This window comes from Aulonocara sp. 'chitande type north' Nkhata Bay, linkage group LG16, assembly GCF_057382095.1.
Source record: "Aulonocara sp. 'chitande type north' Nkhata Bay isolate Kocher_YH1m ecotype deep benthic linkage group LG16, A_spYH_male_GT1.1, whole genome shotgun sequence".
Lineage (NCBI taxonomy): Eukaryota > Metazoa > Chordata > Actinopteri > Cichliformes > Cichlidae > Aulonocara > Aulonocara sp. 'chitande type north' Nkhata Bay.
The window spans coordinates 21,979,728-21,997,467 of record NC_141359.1 but is presented as its reverse complement, the minus strand read 5'-3'; the positions used below and the strand labels follow the sequence as shown (position 1 = coordinate 21,997,467).

General features: G+C 44.7%; 2 protein-coding genes across 9 annotated transcripts in view; one reads left to right on the top strand and one right to left on the bottom strand.

The window, feature by feature from the left end:
* The window catches only part of bcl9 (BCL9 transcription coactivator), a 28,577-nt gene extending 17,356 nt beyond the window's left edge, over positions 1 to 11,221 (top strand). For both annotated transcript variants that reach the window (XM_086267672.1, XM_086267673.1), the window contains exons 3-10: positions 735 to 1,191; positions 3,860 to 4,164; positions 4,351 to 4,458; positions 4,602 to 4,788; positions 5,404 to 5,500; positions 5,630 to 7,793; positions 8,302 to 8,574; positions 8,683 to 11,221. In XM_086267672.1, the coding sequence (XP_086123798.1) occupies positions 905 to 1,191; positions 3,860 to 4,164; positions 4,351 to 4,458; positions 4,602 to 4,788; positions 5,404 to 5,500; positions 5,630 to 7,793; positions 8,302 to 8,574; positions 8,683 to 9,725 (4,464 nt within the window). In that variant the 5' untranslated portion in view covers positions 735 to 904 and the 3' untranslated portion in view covers positions 9,726 to 11,221. The remainder of the gene's footprint in view (positions 1 to 734; positions 1,192 to 3,859; positions 4,165 to 4,350; positions 4,459 to 4,601; positions 4,789 to 5,403; positions 5,501 to 5,629; positions 7,794 to 8,301; positions 8,575 to 8,682) is intronic.
* A 398-nt stretch (positions 11,222 to 11,619) lies between these two features.
* acp6 (acid phosphatase 6, lysophosphatidic) lies at positions 11,620 to 17,497 on the bottom strand. Of its 7 annotated transcripts, none has more exons than XM_086267674.1 (12): positions 17,418 to 17,482; positions 16,933 to 16,993; positions 16,293 to 16,518; positions 16,077 to 16,205; positions 15,392 to 15,522; positions 15,136 to 15,215; positions 14,944 to 15,031; positions 14,639 to 14,771; positions 14,106 to 14,206; positions 13,901 to 14,029; positions 13,659 to 13,824; positions 11,620 to 13,560 (listed from the first exon to the last, which is right to left on the bottom strand). In XM_086267674.1, the coding sequence occupies exons 1-12, from the start codon at positions 17,452 to 17,454 to the stop codon at positions 13,426 to 13,428; spliced, it is 1,416 nt and encodes a 471-aa protein (XP_086123800.1). In that variant the 5' UTR covers positions 17,455 to 17,482; the 3' UTR covers positions 11,620 to 13,425. The 7 variants fall into 7 exon arrangements, with proteins under 7 accessions (XP_086123800.1, XP_086123802.1, XP_086123803.1 ...); XM_086267676.1 differs by having other exon boundaries at positions 11,621 to 13,560; positions 16,924 to 16,993; positions 17,418 to 17,497; XM_086267677.1 differs by having other exon boundaries at positions 11,621 to 13,560; positions 16,924 to 16,993; positions 17,401 to 17,489.
* Positions 17,498 to 17,740: the final 243 nt, after the last annotated feature.

Here is a 17,740-nt window from a genome sequence, read left to right as displayed (position 1 = left end):
GTTGTTTTTTTTTTTGAGGACTTTTGACGTTGGAGTTGGTTGCCTATGGAGAGCCTCTCTGCAGACAAATACCTATGCAAACAGACACAACGTCTCTACCATAAATTAAGTATAAGACGGCGCATGTAATGTGTCCATTTGCAGGATGCAATAATCTTGGAAAGCAGCTGAATGATGTTGAAAGCTGTCATAGTAGAGACCAGGCTGTTGATCTGCTGGCAAGCGGGTCAGCAGTGTCTGAATTTTAAAAATGAAAGCAAAGGGTATTGTCCATTCGTTGCGGATGGCATCATTCTCTCAGATGGATATGGAATAAAGCTAAAGCCAGTCTCTAAATGTATTTGGGCGGGTCTTAACATACCTGGGCGGCCTGCCCATATAAAGTCTGTGTGTGAAGCACTGAGTGTGTTGAGGGCGAAAAAAAAAAAGCACTATAAGCAGACATTTCAGACACTGGGGGAAAAACAAACATGCTGAGGTTACAATTAACAATGACTGAAGTCTGTGTAAGTCGTCAGGTAATGAATTTGACCTACGATTTTCTTACTGAATAATGTCAGAATTACTTTATTAAGCCCTGTTTTGCCCAAAGCAACTTTAAAAGAGGGGGGGAAATAACAAAGATTGATAATAAGAAGACTTTGGGTAGAGTGTCACTTTGAACTCTCTTGAGACGGCGTCTACCTTTTCCAGTTTTGTTAACAGTCCTTTTTCTCCTTCTTTTCTCTCAACAGTGTGCCCAAGGGCCGTTGAAAGCCCCCTTGGGGGAATTTCATAAATACACACTGAACAAGAACAAGAGAAGCCTTCTGGACTATTGTTATTTTTTTCCACACTTTTCCCACACACACACATACACTTACACACATACACGCACACCCACACAGACAAGGACGTAGAGAGAATGTTGGAGGTCCAAGAGGAGAGGCCAGCGGCGGCAGGTACAGCAGCGACACATTTCAGCAAGAGGGAACGAGGAAAGAAGGAGAGAGAAGAGGCCAAGGACGGTCGGGGAAACCTGTCGAACATTGGGAATCCTGTTCCTGGCTCCAGGAACGTGCGTGCAAAAGCGCCGCTCACACACACAGGCAGTCCTCACCAGCTCATCACTCCACCCTGTTCTGTAGTCTTGGGAGCTCCATCAATGAACTCCAATAGGCTAAAGAACTCCCCGTCCACCAACACACAAAGGTGAGTGGATTCATACAATGTGACAACCTGTGGATATTGCCCTGCGATACTTCCTTTCTAATAATGATCAGCTATTTTGTGGGTGTAACTGAAATCTAGGTTATACTGGCTATATATTAAAGCTATGGATTAAAATAATGTTTAATCCAGACTGTTTATGATGGACAGCAAAGCATTTTTAACTGCATGAAAATCTTTGGAAGTACATGGAAATAAAACTTTTTAAAGGGTTGTTTGAAAAACTACTACCCTTTTTTTTTCTCCTTTTTTTTTGTTAAGACAACCTTCCTAGACAGTTTGGTGGACTATTAATGATGACTAAACCACTTAAGCTTGTTATTTAGCTTCAATAACATGTAATCAAACTTTACTGAGGAAACATCTGTCCACGGCAATTCTTTTTTTTTTTTTTACGTAATTGGAAAAAAAGAAGAAGAAAAAAAGCCAAGGTCATTAACAACAGTTAAGAACAAGGGGCAAATTGAAAAGCTCTGCCTGTTTTTCCAGCTTAGATTTAGTTGAAATAAGAAATATTAACTTTAAAAATCAGCAAGACCGAGGCCACATTAAGGCGGCCTTTTTGCTCATATGTACTGTACTTTCTAGAGAGCTGTTGTTCTAGTATTTGAATGTAAGAAATAAACATATTCCTGCTGTCAGATCTGTTTACGCTGCTTACAATCAGCATGTCGTTTAAACCCTTATAGCCATCAAGAATGGGGCAGCTCTTTTCCTAATTGATGCATGTGGGCACAGAGTTCAGTTCAATTTCAGTTCACTTCTGGTTTATTTAAAGACCCTACAGTACTCAGAAAACTCCAACGATTAGATGATCCGGTATGAGCAAGCATGTTGTGACAGTGGGAAAGAAAAACTCCTTTTGAACAGGAAGAAACCTTTGGTAGAACCAGGCTACACGAGGCACAACTGTCTGCCACGACTATTTGAGGGAATGAAGGCAAAGTGAAGAGAAAAACGGGAGCACAGGGAGACAGGACAGTTATTTCTTTTTCTATTCCAGCTCCTAAACCTGGTAGGAAGACCTAGTTTAAAATGGTGTCTCTTCTCTAGTTTGGCTAGAAAAGCTAGCCATAGTTAGAAATTACTCTTAAGTAATCTTTTTGCATGGACATCATTTACTTTTCTGTAGCAGCAGGCAGAAAATGCGTTTGGATAGCTGTTAACACAGAAACTAGGCCCTATCTAGACTCTTTTGGCTGATTACTTTAACTTAATTACCTCTGTCTGCTTGCGCTTCACCAGTGGCTGTGGCTTAATGATTGTAATGTTACTTTTTCCTACACACTCGACAGACGGAGTCACTCAGTCCCTGCAAGGACCCTGAGGCACACACGTTACCTACAGGGCTTTCTTCTTAAAGAGGAAGGCTCGGCCGTTTATAAAGTCATCTCACTTGCACATCTAAAATTAAAAAACAAAAAAGTAAAATAAAATAAAAACAATAAATAAAATAAAGCTAACATGTTATCCTTATGCTTTTTAAGGTTATTACTACTCTGGTATTTTCATTTCTCTTTACTGAATTGAACTTACTCTCTTGATGTCTTTAATTGTAGCGGTATTTTGAAGTGAGGCTTGTAAGCAAGTATGTCTACACGATACCTGATAAATCTATAAGAGTTGCATGTTGGCAAGGTCAAGAAGGTGGTACAAACCTGAACAATTTGCTTTACCTGTATGGTGTGGAAATTAGGTGTTGGTCAGGTGTAATGCTAATGTAAAATCATTTTTTGTGAATTATTAGTTTAAGGTTTTGATGCGTGATCCAGAGCTCTTCCAGGGTCAGGGAGTACACTGGGCTTGGAAGTTTTCCCTGCTGACTCATGGTTCTGGAGCCTCTGGAAATGACTGCACGGACTGCCAAACTTATGGCTTTGCCTTCTTGTTCTGCTGGCTGTGTGTCTCTCTACATACGTACAGTGTGCAGAGCTGTGGCTGAACCTTTTGGACATGTTGGCATATGTTATGCTACTTGTACGTGTGTGTGTGTGTGTGTGTGTGTGTGTGTGTGTGTGTGTGTGTGTGTGTGTGTGTGTGTATGAGGAAGAAAGAAAGATATTAGGGTGTGGTATGGAAGTTCTCTGCCAGTTGGATGTTTCCTGCTTGCCTGAACTGAACTGCTCTCAGAGCCGGTTAGCAGCAGTCATTTGTAGGTGCCCTGTCTCTTTGCAGATGAGATCTGTGTGCACTGAATTCCCCATACCGGTAACTTAATCTTGCGTTCACAGACATCTATGCCAACTGTTGGTTGTCAAACTGATGCTGTGTTTAGCAGTTGCAAGTTGTTTTTTTTTTTTTTGTTTTTTTTTGGGGGGGGGGGAGAACTAAAAGAACACAAAGTTCACATTTTCCTTTGGTTTTCTCTCTGCCACCCCTCTTGGGTACCATATCGGAGGGGAAAAAGGCACATGTTATGACTAGGTGTCGTGGGATTAAAGACCCTATGGATGGCAAGGTGCCTCCGCATTTATCTGTGATTTACCTGGTTCATTCTTGATTCCAGAAAATGATTATTAGATAAGCCTGCTAAAATGCCCCTGGCCTTTTGTTGTATCCAAAATATCTGATGTTTTTCACAGATTTCAAGGCAAAGTAGCTGTTTTAGTTCATGGCGTAAATGTATCCTTATCTATTCATTGTTTTTCAGCCCTAAACCTAAGACGGAGGCCATGGTACGATCACCTCCTGTCGTGTCTCCCTCCACTGCCGCCCAGAGTGACTCTAAAATGCCCAATCAGGGCAAACCAGGGAGTACGGGCAGCCAATCACAGCCCTCACCCTGTGACCCCAAGACCAAAGGGGCTCAAAATGTTGCAGGTGGAGTGGGGCTTAAAAACGGCCAGAGCCTAAGCTCCGGCCCAAGCTCCAAGGTGAAATCCAAAAGGAGCATGAACAACTCTGCAGAGTCATCCGAACAACCAGAGAGTGGTACGCCTACCAGTGAGGAAACAGGTAAGAATCACCATAGCCAGTACAGTATTATCAAATCATCTGCTGTGTTGTTTGCTAATACTACACACTCTGCCAAGAGAATACAAATTGGACATCTTGAAAGATGTACTTTGCAGTCCCTCATTGCCAGTCACATTGATAAACCTAAGGCCACTGATGGCTTTGTGTGTGCGTGTGTGTGTACAGATAGTAGCAGGGCGAAGAGGATATGTGTTACGGAGAGGAGGGCGCCGTACAGTGGAGCTGACTGGTACTCTGGGGGAGAAAGTGACGAAGATAACAGAGGATTCTTCAGTAAGTGTGTTAACATGTGCATTCAAGCATATATAATATTCCCTCCATTAATCAACTTGACTTGACAGCGGTTTTCAGTAGAACTACATTTCCCATAAATCTGTGCTTAAAGTCGTGGGTGATACCCTGTTCTCTCCCTGCAGACTCAAACTCCAGCGATGTGAATCCCCAGGACACTGTCACACATTCTACCTCCAATGCCGGACTCAGTCGCTCCTCAACGCCCTCCCACAATACACTGGGAGGCCAAGTCTCCACAACAGAGCCTGCTAGTGGCCAGAAACAAGGCTCAAAATTTGTTTATGTCTTCAGCACAGGGATAGCTAACAAGTAAGGAAGCCAGAAGTTACCTTTTCTATTACTTCGTATTTGTCATATATTTTTTGGCTTAGAAATAGAATATTCCTGTTTAATTGTTGGTGTTCACAGTTGGTTTATCTAGCCAAGTTTTAAATATTAATGAGTTTATAGAAAGTAAAACATTTTTTCTTTTACATAATAAAAACCTACATCTGCAGCAACACGATTAAAATAGAATTGCTAACAGTGATATTTTCATTGAGTGTATCTTTGTGCTTCTGTCATCAGTGACTGTTAAAGCTGTTTGTATATGTGGGACTAAGGCACTTGGCTTCCTCGCCTGTCCTTCACCCAGCTTTTTCAATTATAGCCTAAATATTTTGTGTGTATCTGCACAAGCACGTGTGTTTTTCAGTGGGAGTACATGCTTTGCTTAGATTACCACTCTCTTTTGGGAGTTGGAGATCAAATATGTGGATGCCCAATAGAAGGTGTGCATGTGTAATACTTTTCTTAGTCTGCTGACCTTGGCATTACCTTCATGGTCGCATCTAAGACTCAGTCATGTGGCTCACTGTCTCACACACTCACACTCACTATTGTGTCTGATGACTGATATCTAACCGTCTGCCTCCTTGTCCTCAGGGCAGCTGAAGAGGTTATTAGTGGCCGTATAGAAAACATCATTGTCTTCCACATTACAAACATCTCCAACAACAGGGACATAGCTCACCTCCTCTTGGTAAATACTCATTTCATAGTAAATAAATACTAACATATATACATGGCATATGAAATTTTATATATATATGAACATGATTATGTTGACACTGCTACATCTCAATCCCGTTTCTCTTTCTCTGTGTTAAAGAACAATGCAGCAAACGACTCCAATCCTCCCCAGCAGCCTCCGTCCCACACCCAAGATCAGAGCCACCAGCCTGGATCCAACCCGTCCTTACCTGGCACGTCAGAGCCAGCCCCACCACAGCCTTCAAATCAAGGGAGCCAATCTGGTGTTCTTCCGCAGGAAGGCTCATCCTCTACAGGCATGGAATCCAAAAATATTCCCAGCAGCAGCCCCAGTAACACTACAGCCCCAGTTGACCAGGTCCCTGCAACCCAACCAGAGGCTGGCCTCAATCCCCCAACATCAGGTGAAAGTGGACAGGGTGGAGGAACTGGTGGAACAGGTCTGACACCCCAACAGCAGCAGCAACACCAGCAGCTAACCCAGGAGCTGTTGAACATGGAGGTGAACACAGAGGGTCTGTCACAAGAACAGATAGAACATCGGCAGCGCTCTCTGCAGACCTTGCGAGATATTCAGCGCATGCTTTTCCCTGATGACCGTGATGCCCCGCCAGCTGGAGCTCAACAATCTCATGGTGGACCCCATGATGGGGGTCCTGATGCGCCACCCCGGAGGTCTGAGCAGGGCCCCTTACAGGCTATGATAGCGCAGTCTCAGAGTTTAGGCCCACCAGGTGGACCAGTAGGACCTCGTCCACAAGGTCCACCTTTTGGCCCACCCCATGGTCCCAGGGACATGCCCCCATTTCCACAGGATGAAATGGGTCCACACATGGGAGGCCCAGGTGGATGTGGAGATGGAGAGCAGATGACCCCAGAACAGGTGGCGTGGCTGAAGCTACAGCAGGAATTTTACGAAGAGAAGAGGAAGAAACAAGAAATGCAACACCGGCCAATTGGTCCTGATATGATGATGCACCCCCATGGTCCACGTGGCATGATGCGAGGGCCCCCCCCTCCTTATCAGATGGGCCCAGGAGAAATGTGGGGAGGACCCGGTGGGCCACCGGATCACTATCCAGAGCGCATGAGCATGGGTCCTGGCCCCAGGGGTATGCCCCCACATATGCAGAGGATGCCTGGCTTCTCTGGTATGATGAATCCCGAGATGGAGGGCCCCCCGAGGCCTGGAATGGGATGGCCTGATGAGTTGCCTCCCCGTATAGGAGAAGCGCGTTTCCCTGGAGGACCTGGGCCAATGTTTGCTGGTCCAGGAGCTCGTGGTGAGCGTTTCCCAAACCCTCAGTCAGTCCAAGAGGCAATGTTTCACCAAGGAATGGGTGGAGAGAAGGGTCTTCCTCCTGGGATGATGATGGACATGCAGAGGATGATGGGACACCAAAGAAGTGGAATGGAACCAGGTAATGGCATGGGTATGTTTCCCAGAATGCCCAGTGATGGTCCCATGAGTCCTTCCTCTAGACTGCCAGGAATAGGGGGCCGAGAAATGGGACCTGAGTTCGGCATGGGGCCTGGCCCGGGGCCAGGACCTCATATGCATCCTTCAAAACTACGAGATCCCCCCATGAATATGAGCCCTGATGAGATGATGAGAATGAGAGGGGGTGGAGGGCCAATGGAAAATATGGGTCCACAAGGCAGGCCCATGCAGGGTCGGTCATTCCCTGAGCAGACGCAGCCAGGAGACTTTCCTATGGGGCCTGGGAGATCCTTCCCTGGGGGTGCTGGAGGAATGAGGGGTCCACATGCAGACCAAGCATTTGGTCCAGAGCACAGATCTACACCAACTGGAGGCAATGGCCGTATTAATCATATTCCCTCTGCTGGGGGTCCTGCACAAGGCCAGAGGGGCCGCAAGCCAGCAGATCTGAATGTCCAAGCAGGAGGTGGGAACTCTCCCAGTGTTAATCCACTTAAGTCTCCTCCTCTGAGGCAAGTGCAGTCCCCCATGATGGGCTCTCCCTCGGCTAATCTTAAGTCCCCTCAAACACCGTCCCAACTGGCTGGCATGCTCACCGGTTCCACAGGCCCTGCTGCCCCCCCAGCACCTCCAACTTCAGCACCAATGAAGTCTCCTCACTCCATGATGGGATCAGCAGGTGCTTCTCCTGTTCATATGAGATCTCCTTCTCTCCCTAACCCATCTCCAGGATGGGCTTCCTCACCAAAACCACCCATGCAGAGTCCTGGAGTGCCCCCTCAGGGTGGCAAGCCTCCGCTCAGTATCACCTCACCAAATATGATGCCAAGTATGGAGCAAGGTATGCATTGTTTTTCCTTTTCTGTTGTTATCTGTACCCTTTTCTTGTAAAAAGAAAATTCCTAAATAAAAACAATGAAAAAAGAGAAGTTGTATTCAGTTAATATTGGGATTTTATTTTTTAAATGATTATTGGGTTGAATTTTAGTTACAGTTATTGTCTCAGTGATCACATTTCAGATATTTGACTCAACTTGTTGAAACAGAATCAACCTAAAAACTGAAAATGATATGGATCTGATGTGTCTATCTTCCATGTTCATCAGATCTTTCAGATTAACACATCTGTGGGGTGGGGTTGGGTGGGTTATGGTCCAGTGGCTCCCTCTTCTGGCCACATAATATAGTAGCCACATTATCTTACTAAGTCTTAATTTGCACACAAATTGCAAGGAATGTCACTTGTGGTAGTTTAATGTGAAACAATCCACAAGAAGCAAAAAAAATCGACTGTTGTATTTTATTATTTCTTTGTCATGTCCTCTGTTTCTTCATATGTTGTCGTCTAGGTGGTAACGGCCCTCCCTCAGCCCCTCCTTCATCAGGGGCTCCATCTGGCTCCATGTCTCTCCCAGGCAATGTCCCGTCTGGTAGCCCTTACACCATACCTCCTGAACCAACACTATCCCAGAACCCGCTCTCCATCATGATGTCACGCATGTCCAAGTTTGCAATGCCCAGCTCCACCCCACTTTACCACGATGCCATAAAGACTGTTGCCAGCTCTGATGATGACTCACCGCCAGCTCGCTCCCCTAACCTGCCGTCAGGGAACAATAATGGTAAGACGTGAAATATCTTCTGTATAATATTTAATTTCAGTTCTCTGAACTTGAGCTACTTTACCAGTCGCTATACTCTGTATATAATAATTTCTTTTTGACTTATAGGTATGGCAATGAATCACCAAGGCAATCCACGTATGATGGGACCTGGAAATGCTGGACCTATGCCTGCCCTCAGCCCTCTAGGTATGAATCCAATGGGATCCCAGCCTCTCTCACATGGCATGCCCCCACAGATGCCCTCTCCCAATGCCCCAAATATGGGCCCAGGCATGATGCCTCATGGTATGATGATACCACCAAATCCTCAAGACCCTGGAATGGCCAACCCTCAAATGATGCCACAGGGACGCATGGGTTACCCTCACCGGGGCCAGGGATACCCCCTAACCCAGTCACCTTCCCAGCAAGGCCCTTTCTCTCCGCACAATGGTCCCGGTCCCCAAGGCTTCCCTGGCCATCCTATGGGTTTCCAGGGAGAGGGAGGACCTATGGGAGGACGGATGGGGAATATGTCTCATGGGGGAGGGGCTGATGGGGTTATGTGCAAACCCAATACCCCTGGTGGGCCAGAGTTCAATAACATGCAAGGTGGATTCAGTGACGCAGACCTTCATGAGGTAATGCGGCCGGGAGCTTCTGGTATTCCCGAGTTTGACCTGTCCAGGATAATCCCTTCAGAGAAGCCCAGTCAGACTCTGTCTTACTACCCTCGAGGTGGAGGAGACAACCCCGGGGGGAAACCGCCACACCCTTCTGGCTTTCCCATGCAGAGCATGATGGGCGACGGCCCACCAAGGATGGGGATGCCAATGCAGGGGATGGGGGGAATGTCAGGGGGACCTGGTCCTGGGGGAATGGGCCCTCAAGACATGCCAATGGGCAACCCTGGCCACAATTCAATGCGGCCACCGGGATTCATGAGCCAAGGCATGATGGGCCCTCAGCACCGGATGATGTCCCCTGGGGGCCCAGGAGGGATGATCCAGGGGAGACAAATGGCCCACCCAGGTCCTGGAGGCTCACCTAACATGATGATGTCACTGCAGGGCATGGGCGGCCCCCCGCAGCAGACAATGATGATGGGGGCTCAGATGAGGCCTCGTGACATGGACATGGGCTTCAGTCCGGGCCCTGGAATGTTCTAATCCAACAGAAACATTGTATCTAGAATGTTCTTGGACAATACACAAGGAAGGAGTAATGATATCGGACTCTGGAGAGTATTCATTAAACTGATGGACTCGAGTAAAGGAGGTAAAATATGAACGAGATGGCGTACCCAGAAAATGAGCAGAGTGGAGATAACCAGTCACCTGGTAATGTCCTGTGTGAACTATTCCGGCGGAGACTGTGATAGGGCCGCATTGGAGTACTTTTTGCCACAAGAACATTTAATTTTGACTCATGAACTTCAGAATGTATGGGATTGTTGTGGTCACACAGTTTTGCAAAACTGTTCATGTGGGGGGGTTTTTGGGTTGTTTTTTTTTTTGTTTGTTTGTTTTTGGGTTTTTTTGATTATCTGACTGTAAAGATGACTTCGACATCAAAGAGGAATCAAACCTAACTAAAAGTCAGCGTGGAGATGCTACAGTATATGTCTACTTTTTTGAAATTAAAAAAACAAAACAAAAAAACAAATTTGTCGCGAAAGTGGTATGGAACAAGAGAAAGGAAAGAAGAATTTGTGCTTTGTGAAGACTTTAGTGGAAATCCATCTTGTCTCTCGCTCCATTGTTTTGACTGTATCTGTACAGTATATACGTGAGAGTGCGTTGGCGTGCTTGACCGAATGTGCGTTTGTGTGGTATGTATGTATGTGTCTGTATGTATAGGCATTCTATCAGTGACCTCTCAACTCCTCTTACCAAGCTTTCATTGGGGGAGGAACGTCCCCCTAAAAATACTGTACTGTTTACCATTGGTGGGCTATTCAAATTTTAGTCTATTTTAATTTTCTTTGTAACTCCAGTGTATAACAAACCAAACTATGACCTCATTAAGATAATAGTATTATTAAAAAAGCACAAACATGGACCATCTGCAGAAAGCGTCTTCTTTCTCTATTTTTACCATTGAGAGCAAACACATTTTAAGTGTGATGATCCTGGCAGCTTTGCAGCACCATGATAATCTCCAGTCCATTTCAAGTTGTAGATGACATTTGACTCTGTGCTCCAAAACTTTCAGGACTTCCTACGCTCGCCAGCGTGAATACTATTGCTAATACCCAGATGTGCTGTGTTCTTCTTGTTCCTGTTGTGTTCCTGTTTTGTTTTGACTCTCTTGTTGACTCTGGGTAATGATCATTCCCACAGCAATAATCTCCCGATGGTCAGCAGAATAGGACAGGAGTGGCTGTACGCCGCAGCAGGTATGCCAGGTATTATAGAACTAGAGCTAGGTAGATCTGGTATAAAAAATTTAAACAGATAAAATAATTTTTTTTTTTTTTTAGTAAGGCAGGTGTGGTGTCCGGAGTGAGACACAGAAATGTAAACACGTACTGCTTACCATCCAGTTGACTTCTTCTCTTTTCTCTATTGTATAAGCTTGTCATGTGTTTCTCCATTGGCTTTGGTGCAGAATAGCCTACCAGGGCTGTGGTGATGGACTACAAATAAAAGATATTCTTTTGTTATATACATGTCTATGGAGTGTGTGTGTGTGCACACGTGTGTATGTTTCCACAGAGGAGTCTTTACTATTTCACTTACAAGGACTAGTTACGCGTCTTTGTCTTGTACATACTCATACCAGCTTACCAACATTCTGCTACAAGAAGTGCAAGTCATATTAAGGAGCAGCGTTGATATGCTGACATTTTATCAGGAGGTACTAAGTGAGACTATTTTCAGAGGACACCACACTTCTAAAATAGATTCAAGCTTGTTGATGCGTTCAAATGCTTCTCCATTAGCTTCAGAAGAGGCCTTGAGGTTTTTCTAACCTGTATTTTAAAAGTTTCATTTAGCCTGTGGGAATAGTTCAGAGCCTCTCGCAAGATGTGAGCTTACAGGGGGGAGAAGGAAAAAAAAAGACTCCATATTGATTAAAATCTGTATTCATGTCACACCAAACCAAAATAAATCTTTACATTTTGAGTGGCAGGTCATGGGAACCTCCCACAGATGAGGTACAACGTGTGTTTCTGGAACAGCGCAACGCTTGGGTCCGTGTGATTCAAGCATGCATTGCACTGTGGTCTCACAAGGAGGCAAAATGTTGCATTCAAAACATGTAGCAGAATAAGTGTTCTAACACAGTCTCTACTCCACACCTTTCTAAACACTTGATCCAGTACATTAAACTATACTTCCCTGAAGAATGATCGAACCGTATATGATGAATACAGTTGGGAGCGCAACTGATTTGATGGAATAATTTAATCAGCAATCAGACACAGGCCACATAATACAAACCTGTCCATATATCAGTGTGATGCATAACTGCAGTAGTTGTTTAAAAGTGTAAAGGAAAGGTTGAGAATGCTGTTGGAGATGTTAACAAACACCACCCCAAAAAGAGGAAAAACAACAAATTTATCCTATGAATAAATATCAATGCTAGACTAAAGCCTGATGTAATACATTCCAATGTGCCATAAAGGCCTCATTTCTAAGTTAATTAAAAACACAAACCACATTTTACTGACTGAGATGTCCCCTAGTTGCAAAAAACATAAAGCATATGTGAATGCTGCAAAGAAAATCATATTTTCCCAGTGCAGCAAATGCTTGCAACCATAAAGAATCCCAAACAAATGTAAACCTTACTCCTGTTCAGGTGAGTTACCAGTTTATTCTTAAAAACGAAGCTAATTGTGGGGTTAACAATTAGAAAGTATAAAATAACTTCAGCCTTAATCAGTAAGCTTAACTTGCATTCAAATATAAAGCATCTATCACACTCTTCCACTTTGCACTCAGCTGTTATTGAACTAATCGTTTAACTTAATTTTAAAGGTTCTATATATCGGGTTTTTCATATAGCAGCAAAAAGCTATTCATACAGATGTAGTGGAGTGATGATGATCTTAGCAGAGGACGAAGCTGCAAGCCTCCTGCGTGTTGTAAAATGAGTGTCTTTGTTTTTGTAGCCACTGTGCGTTAGTGTATGAGTCCCTCCCTTTGAAAATGTTTGTCCTCCCTGCATTTATAAAGAGACAGAATGCAGTTCAGAGTATTCACATGGTGCCCCACCCCCACAAAGAGCACAAACAGAAGAGGCAGGGGAAGTCAAGGTAATGTTACTACAGTTTATGACATTACCAAGCGCAATAAAAGCACCCCATCAATTGTTAGTCCATCTAAGATGTCAAACAAAATCTGTGTTTTTTATTTTATTTTTAAAAACACACATCCAATCTGAATGCAGGACAAAAAATATGGGAAAAGTGCCGCTGATGGTGGGTGGGCATGCAGCATATCACAGCCATTTAATGGCTTTTACTGTGTTTGCATAGAGTGATGGTCGGGGCTGGATGCTTTTTGTTGGCTCATGTGTGCACAACCTTTCTGTTTGTAAATGAATTGCAGCGAGAAAGGGGGTGGGGGGGTGATTGCTTTGGTCTTAAGATGCCAGTGCTCTAGTGCACCATTCAGTGCTTCAAAATGTCATTTATAGCACCTTTAATGCGATTGCCATGGTAACAAGATGATGTTGACTCCTGAAAGCAAGCGGTGTAACCCGAAAGCTCTACAAAAGTGGCTGTACTCCAGCGTGCTCTGACAGTGAGATGATAATGACTGATGCCGGCTGGATGGAGAGAGGACTGAGGATGTTAAAAAGGCATGATGCGTGCTGGCTGTCAGCGGTGTGCCGATGCGAAGGCTTGCTCAAGGTTCAGGGTTCGGTCGGGCCTACGGTTCTGTTGCAGTGCGAGTGGTAGTCTTCAGGGCTCAGCGAGTACGTGGAGAGGACCCGTTTGAACTCCTCCAAGGGGCAGTAGACTGCACTACAACCCCCAATGAGTTGATCCTGCAGAAAGAAAAAGTAACTTGAGGTTATAGAAAGAAAAAAAAAAAGCAATTTTTTTTTTGTTTTTGCTCATCCTGCGACACATTCTCAGCTCCTACCTCGCCTACATATGACACTTTAACAAAGGCCTCATTAGTTTTCCGGTTCTGGTGCAGCTCCACAGTGAGATCAGCGGCATACGGTGGCCATCTCATGTCAAAAATCCCCAAAGCCAAGAGACAAGGAATCAGAGTGGTGTCATGTGCGGAGTACAAAAACACCTTCCTGTTCGAGAGAGCATTTCAAGAGTGAAGCATTTGAAGACCAACCACAGTTATGTGTGAAATAATGCGCGTCCAACCTGCTTGGCTCTGATGAGGTGCCCTGTAGTTTCTCCTCGATGTTGTCCACCAACATGTGCAAGAGAGGTCCCACAGACAGCTGCAAGCTCTCTCTGCCACAGACAGCAAGAGAAAGGCAGCCTGTGAAGCTGAATGCACAAGTGGTAAATCTCAATCTGGCCTTTTAGATAAGCCCCTGGGACTGGTGACTTTGGTTAATCTGACCTCTTGCTGGGCTCGAAGATGTGGCACATCATATCCACGGCTCTTTGCTCCACTTTATCCCTCCAGGTGTCGAGCACTTGAGGGCAGGGCAGGCCGTGTGTCTGTTAATGCAAAGGAACAAGTCGCAAGTCTTCAAATAACTCCGTATAATTTCTGTTTAAATAGCATGAAGCTAAATGCATTGATTTCATTTGTCTGTGAGAATTAAATGACAACAGATAGACATCGACACCACCGCTGACTTTGACTAGTGAGAACCCTCCAGAAAAACTGCGGCTTCCTACTCATTAAATGTGATTTCACCCTCTATTGTGACACATGGACACATGCTGTCAATCTTAATATCTGGGTTAATATCAGGCTGGATCTCAAAAAGATTAATGAACTCTGATGCTGAGTTTCATCTTACATAAGGAGCAGCTTGCGAGGTTGCGGCTTCCTGGCCACGTCTTTACAGTAAATCCTATGTAATTCTGATAGCTTGTGGCAAGAGCTGGCAAAAAGTCACATAAATCACAATGTGGCAGTGTCACCTCTCTGGCAACCATGTCATCCCTAATGAGGATGAAGTCAACTTTCTGGTGAGCAGCAATCCCCAGCTCGCTCTGGATGCTCTGCAGGTCTGCCGCGATGTCTGGCAGAGTGGTCGACTCTGCCCAGCGGTGGCTGCAAAGAACACACGCGGTGTCAGCCACAAAACACAGATACACCGTGACAATCTGTCACAGGCGCCTCAACTCTGCTCATAATGTTTCCACAGCACATTATTTCAAGGCTCCAGTAGGATGGTTTAGGCTTGATGGGACTCTATTGCTAGGAAAACACACTCTCTTCATACCCGCAAAGGATTTTAAGCATCTTGCATCCGTGATAGTTAGGATACAGGATTTCAGATTCGGCCTCCGATGTTAAAATAGGCACAATTGCTGCAAGTAGAACAGGAAATTGCAAAATAAATGAAAAATTAAATAAACAGATGAGATGAGACAGAAAAATGGGATAAGTAACATACTGCACATCTCCGCTCTACCTTTTTGTTTTTGCTGGAAGAGCCCTGCAACCAGGCACTTGGCAGACTCAATGGTCCTCACAATATTAGTGGAGCGCACGCTAGAAATAAGGAGGAAAAAAATAGGTCATGGAAGGCACCCAGTTCTAAAATAGTAAAAGCATTTAAACTCATATCCTTTGTACTTGCACTCATAAACCCAATCTATCAAAATGTCAGAGCACAGATATGAGGGTTTTTTTTCTCCTTGCTCCTCATTATGATTTGGACCACTTACTAGACCTCAGCTGGGTTAAATGTGGAGGTAAGGAAATCGCTTTCTTCAATGTATCTCCCCCTTAGTCTTTTGCCCAACTCATACAGCTGCTGCATGCCCAGTGTGGTCAGCTGACCAGGGAATGTGCCACCCTGCCAAACACAACAAACAGGATCAGGTTATATACCCACAGATGTGGCCGGGCAGACACACACCTGTGATCACATGCAGGAATCCGGGCTGGATGTGGTACAAGAATGGCCGGAGTCCATATTGGGGGATTTAGTTTTCTAAGCTAAATCCAGTGAAGTTAAACCTCTTTAGCAAAGCAGCTCTCAGCACAGGAAAGTAACAGCTCCACGGACACTGTGACCGGACACGATATGTCAATAGGAAGCTCTACGTACAGTTCAGCGGCGAGTGAGTGAGCTCAGGCCAGTGATGTCTGTAGTGGCACCTTTAAGCCACTAGATGGAGAAAAACTACATGAATTGAGGAGAGTAACAAGTGTGCTACACACATAAGGTCTATGGAAAGCCCAGAAGAAATGTGTTCAGACATTAACTTTGTCATACCACTAAAAGCAAAGCAGCATTATTAGGTTTATTCCATCATTTTCATAGTGAGAGTCAAAGTCAACTAAGCCAGATGACAGCCAGCAGCCACATCACACCTATTTAAAAAAACAAAAAAGACAATGACTCACACTAAGTATGTTTTTCCGATAGCTGTCTTCTATAGGAGCCGGGGGCCTGGGGCCACCCTGAAGATCTGTCACTACATAGTCGATGCTGGTGTGCGGCGGTGGCTCCAAAAGCGTTGGCACCCACTGGGCCTTTGTTGAAAAAAAGAATTTGCAGTTTTTTTCATGTGTGAAACATCATTTTCTACAAAACATGCTCTTAACGGAAGACAGTTTTACCTCCATAATATCAGGTATTGACTTTAGGGGCGTTCGGGCGCCGTGCCGGAACAAGATCTGGACCAGCTTTAGCTCGTAAGGGGAATCAGCGTTCGTGTCAGCAAGGTTGGAACCCGTAGCAGCCTTTTCCGGTTTAGTCTTCTGCTGTGACCACAGCATCGAGCCAAACGCCACGGACACCGACCCTAACGCAGCCGCTCCGCCCCAAAGTCCCTTCATGGCTGTGCTGTGAACAAAAGACACCAGCTGTCACCACAGAGCCACTGAGAGTGAGATAAAGCATATGCACAGGATCGAAACAGTCTGTGTCCCTTACATAAGAGATCGATTAGAAAGTTGGAATTTGATCTAAAAACTATTAAAGCTTCCAAGTGCATGGTTTTAAGAGACTATGAAAACATACAAACATCCATTTAAAACTCTTTTAAACTAAATTATTTGGACATTCTGTTTGAACAACATCAGTTAATCAGCAGTCACAAATCCTCATCAGTCTTTCAATACAAAACTGTGAAAACTCAAAGGATTTCAAATAAACAAGACAAGAAAAGCAGCAAAAGCCTCACATTTAAAAAGCCTTTGTTAGGCCATTAAAATCAGTCTAACAGCTGCTTCTGCTCTTTTCACTAACCTGTGTTACCTGGCACAGTTAGACCTCCTGTCACGGTCAGGGATGTCAGAGATGATGATGGTGTGGCCAACTGTAACACACTGAGTAAAGCGGAAGTTGTTACTACAGACAGAAGCGTGAGTGTAGAGAATCAACGTTAAAAAAAAAAGATGACGGTTTCTGATGGTGCAACACTGGTGCAATGAGCTCCCCAGGATGTGACGTTTTCCTCATTAAATATTTATTTTTTTGTAACACTATCTACTTCTGCTATAAAACTCAGATTATTAGCATTTCAACAGCACAGGGCACAGGTTAGGCAACAGGAACTCAGTGAAACACGTTACGAAAACAGAGCTAACCGAGGTGAACTCTAAACTAGCGAGGTGCAGCAGAGGGTAAAGTCCCTGCTGTCAGCCTCGATGCCAGTATCACCAAGGAAGATCACTGCTACCACACAGCCACGGCATTACCTACAGATACAGAATAAAGTGTTACCCTCGATTAAAACATACACGGCGTCCGGGAGATGACAAAATTCACTTCAGTCATTCAGCAACTAAGTTTCCACCAGTACAGAGGCGCAAGTCATGTCGGTAACTGTAGGCCGGCAAATAATGCTTCAGAATAGAAGAAAATGAGAGAGAGGTGAAGATTAAACTACATTTCCCGACATCCCCTCGGAGTACTGCCGCTCTTCTGTTTTTGTTTGGAGACTTGAAGGGGAGAACACCACCAAAGTACGCTACTCCCCTCTACAGGAAGAAACTGTATCTGCATTTCGAACTAAGAGGATTTGTTACTTTAATCTATTTTATAAAGTTATAGATCAAATATA